Here is a 13601-nt window from a genome sequence, read left to right as displayed (position 1 = left end):
AATATATAATATATAATATTATAAACAATGAAAAAAGTATGTTTGATATATATTATTACCAAAACATATTTATACATATAATATTACCAAATATATTTGTATTATTAATATAAAAAAAGTAGTTCTTTAAGAAAGGAATTATAAGCAAACTTTAGGAAGTTGATTTAAATCAGATTTAAATGAAAAAAAAAATAAGAGATATACAATTAAATCGCAAGAATATGTTTCTGCAATGTAAAATGTTATCAGATCATATATAAATGTGTTATACATATAAGCAAACTCTTCATTGTAGATATGATATGTGCATTATAAAAAGCTTATCCGTATATTTGAAAGTAACAAAAACTTCAACTTTTATCTTTCACTCTTTTCTAAAAGCCTACATATTAATATATGTAGACACAATTGCTACCTTCAGTCATTGCGTTCACTAGTCAAATATTACATAACTATATCGTATTGCACCGTTTCAAGCAATCACATAGATATACAATCATGACATTTGTATTTGTTTATCAGAAAATATTTGCCGAGAGAACGCGCCGTTCAAAGCCGCATCTAAATGGAAATCTATCTAAATGACGTACTTATAATACATGAAATGTGTATATTAAGAGCAAAAATTTACATTATGAAACAAATTTCAATCGCATCATGTATTCGTATGCACTAAAAAAATACTTTCCATTTATGTAGGATCGACCAGCAATCCATTATAGAAACTAAATCTATCAAAATCAAACTCTAAGGAAGCTATTATTGGGATCAATTGTAAATTAAAACAAATCTTGTATTAAAAGGACTATCATTTGCAATCCATCGTATTACAATTCTCTCTTTTAAAAATTCATTAAGTCAATTTCACTGTGTCTAACGTTTATATAAATTATCTGAAGGATTCTAGTGCGACTACTATAGACCAACATATCCGAATTTTATACAGTCTTATTGAAACGTTCCACCTTATCATATTATTATTATTTATAATTTTCATCATTTGATGAATCATTAAATCAGTCAATACAAATTATGTATATGATATAATGCGATACCACCAGGTCACAATTTCTATTTGAAGTCTATCCGTAGGCTCAACTAGTATATATTATTAAGTTATAATCGTCTGTTTTAAATCATTATGTTTCACAGTATGTTTTTACTTATTATATAGAAAGCAAAATATGAAAATATTACCAATTATAGAATCAATCAATATAACTGTGATATACTAGTGCACTTGCTTATTCTGTACATGTACATACACATCCTTCTAAAAAAATCGTGATACAAATACATTTCATTTGAGCATAATGCACAAATATGCAAATACTTGAGTAGATTTTAATTCTCATCTTAAAACAAAGAAATATATATAGCATGCTTCTTTACTAACATAGATATCAATCTAAATAAATCGTTTTTATTTATTCATTTACATCTTCATTATATATTTTATTTCATTTTTAGAAGGATATGTATATCATATAAGCATGTATATATAGATAAATAACAAAATATTTGTTAATTATTTATATATACATATATTATAACAAAATAATGCGCATAATACAAAAAAATATGATACACAACTTTTAGCAACACTACTCATAAACAATACACAGGCGATTAAAATTTATCAAAACATCGTATGACCAATTACTAATTTTCGTGAAACATATTGCGGTTTATCGCCTTATATTCGATCATGATAAGAAAATTGATATTTTTCATTTAAGTTTGCATCTATATAATTCTTATCATTGTTTTATATTTTAAGCAAAAGACCTAAACGGCAGTTACTAGCATGTAATTACGGCAGATAATAATATTTTACGAAAATAATATATCTTAAAGAATAGTTATAGACCTGATAGTTTTTTCAGAAAAATTAAAATTATTCTAATTCTCATTAATTTATATATGTAAAGTTGAAAATTATATCGTGAGCGATAACTATTTTATTTAAGTAAACTGAAAGTCTTTTTGCTTTACATAAAGATATCCTAGACTTTAGTCAAAAAAAATGTTTCTCTTTTTATAGAAAATATAACTAATTAAGACTTAGTAGAACTGCAACATTTGGAACAATCAAAACAACTGGTATGCTATCTCTTGATAGACCATGAAGCTCTATTACTACCTTCAGGATCGTCTTCCAGTCTTTGATTTCGCAGCTCTGAAATAGTTTCATGTAAGAGTTTCTTTTCTTCCAGAAGACTCGCAATGTCATCTTCTGCGGTGCTCAAACGAGATCTTATTATATCCGATTCCTCTTTAACGCGCATTAATCTCGCATTTTCTTCTGACAATCTTTCTAGAGCTCCCATACGACGTTTCAATTCTTCGTTATCTAATTTCAATTGCTTACTGGATTGTCTTAAAGCTTTTAATTCCCTCTCGCATTCTGCATTCTTAAGCATTTTGTCACTCGATAATGCCGTATTTGAATGGATCTCCTCTATTACAGTTACTAAAAAGAAAAAAATTGCTATTTGATCTACTAAAAGTTATATTGAATATTTCAACAAAAACATACAAACATAACACTGTATAATTTCTTTCAAAAGAGATAATAATTAAAAAGAAATAAATATACTAATATAAATATAGATTTGTCTAGTCATACTAACATTAAATGTATGCAATATAAAATATAAAAAATATATTTTTATGATAAAAAATAGATATAGCTTGGGTGTATAAGACAAATATTATAAATCATTAATTAGGATACATGTATTTATGACAAAGAACTTTTTACCAACTTAAGATTCAATATCTAATTCTTCATAATATAGTCTGTCTAATAAGAGCGTGATCACGTAAACTTCTATTTAAATTTTGAAACTGTTGAATTAAAAATTTTTGGACAATGGAAGGATTTTCTTTTTCTATGAAGCATTATATAAAGTTATTGTCTATTTTTGCTAAATATGACATATTTAATCATAAATAATGTATATTTTAAAAGATTCAAAGTTATGTTCCTTTGCACACACCCGAAAGAACTGAAAGTTGCGGGAAAATACGGCTGCAAAATACATAAAAAAGTCTAAGGCGTTGATAAATAAGTTAATAAAGTGATATGAAACAATATCATTGATGATCTATTAAACCACACATAGTAAGACATGAAAGATATCAAAGAAAGAGGATAAATAGATCATCACAGTTATTACGTATGTGTAAAATATCGTTTTTATTCCTAATGAAAGAAAGAAAATAGTATCGAAACATTAGACTGGCCACCATAATCATCAGATATAAATCTAATTGACGATATATAAATATTATGCTGCAGCGATAGAAAGTATATACGATGGAACAATTATCTCGACAGATTTATTTAATGTGATGGTCTTCATCTAAAGTATGCTGTAAAATTAATTAAAGCATGTTTCAAAGATATCAGACAATAATTAGCAATGGCAATGATTGGACTTATTAATAAAATGTTATAATACTGATGAAAAATGTTATAATACTGATTGTATGTATATACATATGTCATTTTTCCATTTTTTAGTAATAAATAATTTAAAAATTATGTCAGTCAGCTCTTATTAGGTATAAATAAAAAAATTATTAAAAATAACTCAAATATATCTCAAATATATAAAAATATATATAAAAAAATTCTGCTATAATCAATTTTAGATATATCCTATATAAATTTAACAATATATAATATAAAGTATAAAATAATACATAATAAAAAGTAAAATGATTACTTCTTGTAACTCAATAAATTTTTCTTTGTGTACAAATAAAAAATAAGCTATAATTCATGCTATATTTTATCTATATATTTTATCTATATATATTAATTATGTCTAGTTAAAATAATATATGTTAAGCAGTGCAATAGTAATAAGCAGCAATATTTAAAACTATTTGTCTACAAGTGTTATATCAATGCTCACATTCGAAAGGCCGCCTGGGTGCAGAGAACAATTACGCAATATGTAATATTAATTACTTCCAAACAGAAATCTGCCACTTGCGCAATGTAAAAATCTATATACCAACTTACGGGTACGTGTATTTACAGGCGCACAGGAACGACATAACTAAGATTAATATCGCATAAAAATCGAAAAAGAAAATCAACTCAATGTTAATTGCAAGTGGCAGAAACAAATGGATTTCAACAACGGCGTTACTTACCAACGGGTTCAATGTGAAACACGCCGCTCATGTCCCGCGCTATCCTGAGTTTGGAAATATTCAAATCTATCGGGATTGGCCCTGGAGAAGTTATGTTATTTGGCGGACGATCTTCATTTAAACGTAATGATATATTTTCCAAGTATATCTGAAATAAAATATATGCGTTCGACAATAAATTTTATTTATTTATATTTTTAGAGGATATTATATCCAAGAAATGTACTTGATAATCTTCCGAAAATTACTTACCTGCATAGGAATTGGTTTAGGTATAATCTCGTCCTCTGCCAAATCCGCTAAACCCGTTACCGAGCTCATCGACAATGACATTCCTACGTTAGCGACTCTCATCTCTAACTTATCCTCGAATAAATTCATAACGCTCTCTTTATCATGCACATTGATGTCGGATGTACGAGATGTGTCTTGCTCAGTCAATCTATGACCTTGAGGCGCTGACCTATTGCTGTCACTCGTGTCTTTCTGACTAGCATCCGATAATCTACGAGAATCCTCTGGATTTTTCAAACTATGATCCAAACGTAACTTAATACGTGATCTACAGTCAGAATCGGACGGTAATTCTATCCAACCTCGAGATCGCGAACTGAATTTGGTCTATCAAACAGAATGCATGAACATATTAAATACGGGTAGATCTATGAATTGTGTTTACAGCTAATAAAATATCTATTTCCATATTGATTACGTTCAATTTACTGTTCAAATTGAAATATTATATTACAAAATTAGATGAAATATGATTTATACACTAAATGAATTAATGATACCTTTTTGTTAGTTATAAATTATAAATAATTTACTTATAATAGCTTTCATAATGTATTTTTAAATCTATTAATTACAGCATCTCTAAAAATCTACTGTTAAATGTGTTAACAAATTTCAAATGCTAAAACATTTTAGATTAAAATTTAATATATATAAAAATTGCAAGAACGATCTCATTCAGATGCAAAAGCGTATCAATGCGCTAAAGCGTTTTCAATGTATGAAATAATATTAATAAATCTCATTAAAAATATACAAAAAAAATATACAAAACTGAAATAATGTATATTTACAATGCCTAGCATAATCAAGCTTCACATATTGCTTATTGTAATTATCGCAAGCTTATTACAATACCATGCCATACATTTTATTACCGCAATCTAATTAAAAAACTTTAAAATTAAATTTGTATCAACTGTGTATGGAAATCATAAGTAATTAAAAGTAACTTACTTAGAATTGTAAGCATTCCAATTTAATAATAAAAAATAATATGCTCTTTAATTAATTCTAAAATTATTCTGTCGAACAAGAAAGATAAAAGCAGAAACATATAATGCAATTATTCCATTTCAATAAAGCAATGTTGCAGAAGAATATAATTATCACTGTACTAATGCGATATAAATATGATATGATATAAATCGTCATTTTTTAATATACTTCTATTTGTGGTTGGTTTTTTTTTTGAATAAAAATTTGCATTTGCTAATAACTGTATGATAATTATGTAATTATAATATTATAATTTGATTTATTAAAACATTATTGAAGTTTTGTTGATTCTACGAAATCCATCAACAGTGTGATAACAGCAATGTGATGTAGCTCAATATCAACACATGCATTTTTTTCACAGTGTCTAATAATAAATGTATGAATGGTTTTGCCAATACCTTTCTCTTGACCTGCCACAAGTGCCACATAAAAACATTCACAAGAGAAGGAGAGACGCGGGAGAGGCATGCAAAAAAAGTTAAAAGACAGAAATCGTATAAATATACATTTATAATATCAACTTGATTATATAATGTAAAAACAATGAGCAAATTACTGCAAGACTACTCAAGTATTAGTAGCTTATGCACAAGTAACCCGCTATTTCAAATATATACTCTAATTGGAAAAGACTATGACTTATAATCAAAAAGTTTAATGCAGTTTTTTTTAAATTATGGCAAAATGTTGTGTGGAGAAAAGTGATTTTTTTATGATTGAAACTCAAATATCAATAAAATTATTACAAAATACAAATTTACCGTATAAATATAATTTAATTATATTCGAGATACTTTAAATTAGCACACAAATGATGCTGAATAAATAAGCTATATATATTATGTAAAAATAACAAAATTTCCATAAAAGAAGAGAATAAATTTTTATTGTAGCAGTACAATTAATAAGGAATTTTGTTCGTTTAAAAAGAGCATAATTATGTAATATGGCATAACGTATATATGTATATATTTATTTTATTTTACATCTATTAAAATATAATTTATCTCACCTGAAATTCATCCCAAGGAATAGATGAACACTCATCATTGTCAATATTAGAAACTTGAACTTTAATAACAGAAGAATAATCGCAAGATTGTTGTATAAATTCAACTTTTGACAGCTTGAATGTTGCCATGGAAACCTGTGGATAAGAAAATAAAATTCTATTTCTACTGTTTTCGATGATAATGATAGCTTGCTCACAATTGTCTATGATACTTGCTAGATCCTTCCTTTTGCATACGCTGTCCATAGATTTTTCACTTTGAGTATCCGGCGTTTCTTCTACAACTTCAGTTGCTTCTTCTACGGCCGTTATCCTAATCGAGTTATCAATGCCGAATACTGCGTCAATCTTCCCTTGATCCTGTAGGCTTACCAAAACGTAATTCTCACTGTCCGAACTAACGTCGCTTCTCATAGACACTGTATCGCTGCTACCATCTTCCGGGGAGGCCTTCAAAGCCGAGTCGATCGATGTCATTAGATTGCTGAGTCCTTTTTTCATAGATGAAAGATTAACATTGAAATTATTCGGAATAAAGGGCGTGTTTGAATCCGACTTGCTATGCTTATGTGCGGTTTCTGTTGTATGTTTCTTTTCATCGCTTGTATTGCCAACACTACTACTGTATTGCGGTCCACAGCTCTCGGGAATGCACCACATTGCATTCGTTGAACTTTCCTGATCGCTTTTCTTCGTGCCATTTTGTTTAAAAGTGACAACCGGTTGTGTCGGAGCAGAATGTGAATAATCCATTGATATCATCGATGATGCCTCACTTTGAGGTGTCTCTACGTCATTGCTTGTGTTCATTCTCTTAGCGCTAAAATCTACTCGCGCGCTCACCGTGCTAGTATGCCAAACTGTGGATGGGCCAACGAAATCGTCCGCTATGCTGGACGAATCAGGCACAACGGATTCTAAATCACCACCGGAATTCTCCTTACCAGGTGTATGTGACGGCATCACAAATGTCACTTCCACCTGCGGTATCAATGCGCCTATGATCAATGATCCACCATTCTCCACTTTCAAAATCTTATTTGAGTCCACAGCCAAGTACGTAGCCATCTCGGAGATTATCTCCGACAATCTAAGTAAGAACAAATACTGATAATGATTTATCTGTACGCTAACTAGATTGCTTATATATGCCAGCCCATGAATATCGGCGGGCGACAGCTTCTCTGTGGCTGATGAGTCTGTAGTGAAATAACACCAGAGTGTTAGAGGAAATGCATCTAGAAACGGTACGGGTCGATTTTGGCCAACGGCCCGTGCTCCGAAAAAATCTCCCCAAACAGGTTCCAAATTGCAGCACCATACATCTTTCGCCTCTGTCCATAAAAGTTCTCTGTTCAACTGACGAAGCAGCTCATTTACGGAATTGCTACTAAAATTGGGTGGTATTTGCCTAATATTATCAGTGCCTAAAATACAAAAAACAAAAAGAAGATACAGAAAAAGAAAACTATATATATATAATGAAAAAGGACTAAATATGTTGCTAATATTAGCAATATCGTAAATACATACCTGCACAATGGGCTAGAAATTTATCCGTTACTACATGAAAATCCCCTGATTTACTGGGAAATTCTGCTCCAAAGAACATTTGTCCCATTTGAAACGCATTGAGACACTGTGCCAAATCCGCCCTTGAAGATCTTTCTGTTGATCGAACATTTGTTATAGACGCTCTAGAGGTTTGAATATGCAAAGACTTGGGTCTGTCTTTCTGATTTGGATAATCCTGTTGACTTTCAAAAACTATCTAAAAATACAAATTTTAATTACTAAAACGTGAATGAAATGATATATAAGTAATAAAAATATATGCTAATATGTTCCAACTTACTCTTGGAAGTATAGCCTCTATTTTTACATCAAAATACATTAAGCGCGAAGAACTCAGCTTGTCCTTTCCCATAAGAGAATGATAAAGATTTAATGCAAAAGAATTAAACCAAAGGCATGAACAGACATCGAAATTTACTTGAATAGGATTAAGCTGTACATAAAATTTAGGTGGTGGCACTAAAAAATTATATGTTGTTTAATAATGAAGTTATCGAATAGAATAAAAATATTTATATGAAATATCTGCTTACAGGGAAAAGTAATATCCCCTGGATAATAGTAATAAGTAAACTCAGCATGAAGTATTGTTACGTCTTCTGGAAGACTAAATCTGTCACGATCGCCTAAATAAAAATTTAATTTAAATAGATATAGGAGATAATGGAAGTTGACTAAAATACGAAAGGAAAATTTTAAATCTAACTACTATTTAAATTCGGTCTCACATGCAATGATAATTTTATACATCATTTTGTTAAAAAATTAAACAGTATTTAACGATACCATTTGTAAATAACATATAATATCTTGTATAATCTCTAAGAAACTTTTTTGTAATATGTAACATCAATATCTTTTAAGTACACGTCATTGCACATTGAATATTAAATTAAAGATTAATCTCAATTTTTTTTAACATATATATAAACATATATATAAACATAATAAAAAAAGAGAAGTAAAATAAATCTACTTGTTAAAATAAATTAAATTTAGTTAAAAACTTTATGTGCAATGTTACATTCAAACGAACAACTACTAATTTGTTGTACCTGATGTATGTTTTTTCCTGGTTTGAGCTGTATAATTATCAAATAAAATAATTATTGTCAAACTTGATGCGACTATTTTAATAAACAGCCTGATAAACAAATAACTCTAAATATTAAACATATAATACCTGAGATAAATTCTTTTGGCATTGGATTACGCGAAGTTGTTGTCACTTTGTACAAAGTAAAATCATCGATTCTGATAATAATGCACGTTGTCATCAGTTTGGCAAGTTGCTCCAAAACGTAATTTTTCACAGGATTACCACTAGGATGTTGAGACTTCTTTTGCTCAGATGGCGTAACATTTGAATTTTGTGGTTGATTACTTTTTTCTAAATGTTCTTTGGAACCTTTTATAGCGCTTCCTGTTTTAAATAAAATCGAATGATACGCAAAGTCTTATATCAATTATATATTAATTCAAACATTTGGCTTCAGATATATATGCACAAACCTGTTATGTTTCCTTGACTTCTTGTTAAAGGAGAATGTTGTGTTCTCCCAGAATCTATGAGATCCATAAACTGACTTCTAAACGAACTCAACGATTGTTGCAACCATTGATTATGAGGTGTAGCATTTTCTCTGTATTTGGCCCAATGTTTTCTATCCGCCATCGCTAAATGATATGGATAATAATCAATTTGAAATCTAACTATTGAAATTTGTAATGCACCACCATCCTTTAGATCAGGATGTAATGATCTGCCTCCTATTTTAATAACATAATATTAAGAGTAAAAATTATGTATAAAATGCAGAAAATCCTAAATTGTAAAATATGTTAAATAAATAAATATATAAATAAAATAGTAAATATTATCTTAATAAATGTAAAAACAAATACAAGTCTCTTTTGATCTTACCACCAGCATCATCACATAAGTGAAGATCAATGCGTTGTGAAAGAAAATGATATGATGTCTCTACAACATCATATCTCGTAAATATTTTTGAAATCGCTGTGTTGTATTGACTTTTCGTTCTGCTTTGTTGAGATATCTGTGCCTGATATTCTGGTAAAACCTTATTATAAGATAAATTAATAATAAATTATTAGAGTTTTACACAAGAATTAATTAAAATAAAAATTAAATAAAATCACAAATTGAATAGATGCAAACCTCTAACTTTCTTGCAGCTTTGGTTTTTCGTTCAAGAATAGTAGCTTTCTCGATAAGACCGCCCAAAGAATCAAGAAAGTGAAGCGCAGCCTTCAGTTGTGAATCTGTCAATACCCATAGAAGATCATCTAGGATAATTACTAATCTACAGCCCATAACGAAACAATCTGTAATAAAATAGATGATTTAGCAATAGTGAATATGATGTATTCACTATCAAGATATTTACATCAACTTTCACAGACCTGATATCCTTTTCTTTATTGTAATTCGACATCTTGCTTGGTTTGTAAGTAAACGAAGTGGTGTCAAATTGTGATCCTTAGTACTTTGAGCTTCTATTCTAACAGTCTGCCATTCTAACTCTTTAAAGATAAGTAACTGCCCTCGATCAGGATCTTTCACTCTAGTAGTTCTGAGATCACAACGCTGCCATGTTGCTGATTTGGATTCTACCATAATCCGGTTCATCTAAATAATACAAAATGGTTATATTTAATAAATGTTATAATAAATAATCATCTATTCAAAATCTTCAATTTACTACCTTCTATGTTGTATAATAATATACTGTATAATAATATACCTGGACTGAGGCAATAAATGCAGGGCTTTTAAATGTAACCAGTACAGTATTGACAGCTACTGTTATTCCATCAATTACTTTATGTATAAAAGAATACTTTGCAGGACCAGCATATGATGATATACCCTGCGGGGAAGACATGCTTCTTAGATCCTCACATGTTTCTACATCTATATGTACCTCATCCAAACTCTGCAAATATAATATTTTAATTACATAGTTTAGTATAGTTTACAGTAGTTTAGTATAGTTATATCATATATTTATAATCAATAACTATTATTTACCAAAAAGATAGGAACACTTTTTAGTTTGGTCCATTGTATGCGAAATGAAACTTTATTGCACCAAGCATTAGTTAGTCTTAACCACGATGGCAGCTCTAGTAGATCCGTGAGAACTGTTTCATCAAGTTCTAAATTTGACAGTTCTCCTTCACCTTTGAATGTACTCAAATTTATCTTATCAGCAGATAAATTCTTAGTAAACCTATAATACACAATATAAAATACTCAACATGCAAAATATATCATTTAACAATAGTTATAAAAATCATAAGTTAAATAAATAATAATATATATTATATGTACATACATACAAATTATAAAAAATTATTTAATTTGTATACTCATTATAGATAAATATAAGCATAGGTAAATATTAGCATAGGTATAATTAGCATAGGTAAATTTTCATGCACAAAGTTATACAACTATTGCTAACTTAAATATGCAAAATTTTTACTAACAAGAAAAAGTAGAAAAAATCAGTAGCATATGATGATAAGTATGTCGATTACAATAGGAGAGAATATTTTCATTTTTGAAGCTGCTCTACGAATGTTACAATTATGCAGAACACATAGGAAAGAAAGATTCGTCAGCTATATCACAATGATAAGATGTATGTCTCAACAATAAGGAAGTATAAGGAGTGTGTTATGTGACGTGTGACTTCAACGAGACGATTTTTTTTTTGGCACGTCACTTGCAACCGTGTTGCAGGTTAATTGATCGTGTTTGCATGGACAATACCTCGACAGATGTTTCAGTAGCTGATTTTTGATAATCGAGACCATCTTTCAGTCGTGTCGGCGAGTCTAAATTCTTAGGGTAGTTAACAAGAGTTAATACGTCTTAGCATGGTTAGTTTGACACTACATATATTTATGACGACTACAGTGACTGGTTATCACATACACACACACACGAATATATGTGTATATAATGTGTGTATATATTATATATGTATAGCTTCGCGAATGAAATGGTCACATCTTTATCTCATGCAATAAAAACTTCCTTCGTAGTTGCCACAGGCCTAGGGGCCTAGGGTACGGTCAACGCGATGCTGCAAACGCTTTGAAGTATTTTTTAACTGGTCAGTTCGGAAATTCTTCCTTCTAATTGGTCCATCAAATGCTTCAAAGCATTTGTAGCGAAACTGACCATGGGCCTAGTTTCCATTGAGGTAAACCGGATCAAAATATAAGAACCAATCAATTACAGTCGAGCCTTCTCCTGTCGTTTGACTGTAAGAATCATTCTATACAAATTTGCATAACCGCATAACATGCATAAAGAAAATTATCTAATAATATTTTACGTTTGTATTTATGGCAGAAATGTGATTGGATAATTTTCTTTATACACATGGTTATGCGGCTATGCAAGTTGTGCGGAATGATCCTAAGAGACCCCGCACAATAAAAGAAAAAAGGAACAGAGAATAAGAATTTCAACCTATCAGAAATTGCATATTCTACAATAGATAATTTCTGATAGGTTGAAATTCTCTTTGGGTATAGTCAACACGAGGCTGCAAATGCTTTGAAGTGTTTTTTAACTGGTCAGTTTGTAAAATTCTTTCTTCTGATTGGTCCATCAAATGCTTCAAAGCGGGACTTTGCACAGCCTCTGTTCTCTGTTTTCTGTTCCTTTTATTGTGCGGAGTCCCTAACAGGGAATACTCGACTATAGTTGGTTCTTACATTCTGATCCGGTTTAAACCCTCAGTGGAAACTAAGCCACAGTTGATACTGTTGATCGTGAAATTGCCTATACTGACGTGCAATAATACGAAAAAAAGCGAGCTATCGATAATACATCGAACGATCCTAATGGCTTCTGCACATAGAATGCGGCTTATGGCACGATGGAAATTAGATAACCAATATTTCATAAAAGCGAAAGAATAAATGGCTGCGTTCAGCAGAAAAAGCTTTGCAACTATTGTAAAATTCTTTAATATGATTGATCTTGCTCTTAGCTCCTCATTGGATCTAAATGTATAAATCAATCAGATTCAAGAATTTTATAATAGTTGCAAGGTTGCTTTCTCTGCTGAACGTAGTCATTGGCTACTGACGCCGCGCAGCAATGTTCTGTGTACATAGGTGCAGGAATCAAAAATTACTAGAGGTCTGTTTTCTATGGCTGAATCAGTGTAACTCTTTTGAAAAAGTGAAATAAGTATATGTTTGATATTCGTCGAAAGCGAGAAAGAGAGACTTCTAGCTTCTAGTGCAGTATAGTGCAGGAACAGAAAACAGATCATAGGTGTAATTGTAACTTAACCTAACATAGGACACGTTGAATCACGTTGAATTTATTTGTGTTGCAAATTGTATTTTATCAACATTTTGATTAATTAACGAATTTAATTACGTTTGGAATAACAATTTTGGTACGTTGTCAATTTATTTTGTAAAAACTAACAAATATATAAACTATGTAAATATAGAAAACATAGAAATATACATTGCTTTTATCGAATTTAGA

The 13601-nt window shown here is 30.0% G+C and overlaps 2 protein-coding genes across 2 annotated transcripts in view; one reads left to right on the top strand and one right to left on the bottom strand.

Moving 5' to 3' along the window:
- Positions 1-2108: 2108 nt before the first annotated feature.
- On the bottom strand, positions 2109-11899 carry LOC108693907 (UHRF1-binding protein 1-like). The gene is made up of 17 exons (XM_018203103.1): positions 11856-11899; positions 11109-11310; positions 10822-11013; positions 10481-10706; positions 10236-10402; positions 9978-10137; positions 9566-9823; positions 9237-9476; positions 9109-9135; positions 8587-8679; positions 8334-8512; positions 8012-8249; positions 6716-7905; positions 6479-6613; positions 4423-4791; positions 4171-4318; positions 2109-2473 (listed from the first exon to the last, which is right to left on the bottom strand). Exons 1-17 carry the CDS (start codon positions 11897-11899, stop codon positions 2109-2111), a joined length of 4233 nt encoding a protein of 1410 aa, XP_018058592.1.
- Positions 11900-13365: 1466 nt separating this feature from the next.
- The window catches only part of LOC108693969 (nucleolar GTP-binding protein 2), a 2759-nt gene continuing 2523 nt past the window's right edge, over positions 13366-13601 (top strand). The window contains exon 1 of the mRNA XM_018203208.1: positions 13366-13506. The gene's annotated coding sequence lies outside the window, so the exon portion shown is untranslated. The remainder of the gene's footprint in view (positions 13507-13601) is intronic.

This window comes from Atta colombica, unplaced genomic scaffold (assembly GCF_001594045.1).
Source record: "Atta colombica isolate Treedump-2 unplaced genomic scaffold, Acol1.0 scaffold111, whole genome shotgun sequence".
NCBI classification, from domain to species: Eukaryota; Metazoa; Arthropoda; class Insecta; order Hymenoptera; family Formicidae; genus Atta; species Atta colombica.
This window is presented reverse-complemented; position numbering and strand designations above follow the sequence as displayed.

Coding starts and splice junctions, on each gene's coding strand:
- LOC108693907 (XM_018203103.1), bottom strand. CDS start 11,899: ATGGTCTCGATTATCAAAAATCAGCTACTGAAACATCTGTCGAG. Junction 10,138..10,235: donor AAGCTGCAAGAAAGTTAGAG/GTTTGCATCTAT, acceptor TCTTATAATAAG/GTTTTACCAGAATATCAGGC. Junction 4,792..6,478: donor TTCCTTGGGATGAATTTCAG/GTGAGATAAATT, acceptor TCTGTTTGATAG/ACCAAATTCAGTTCGCGATC.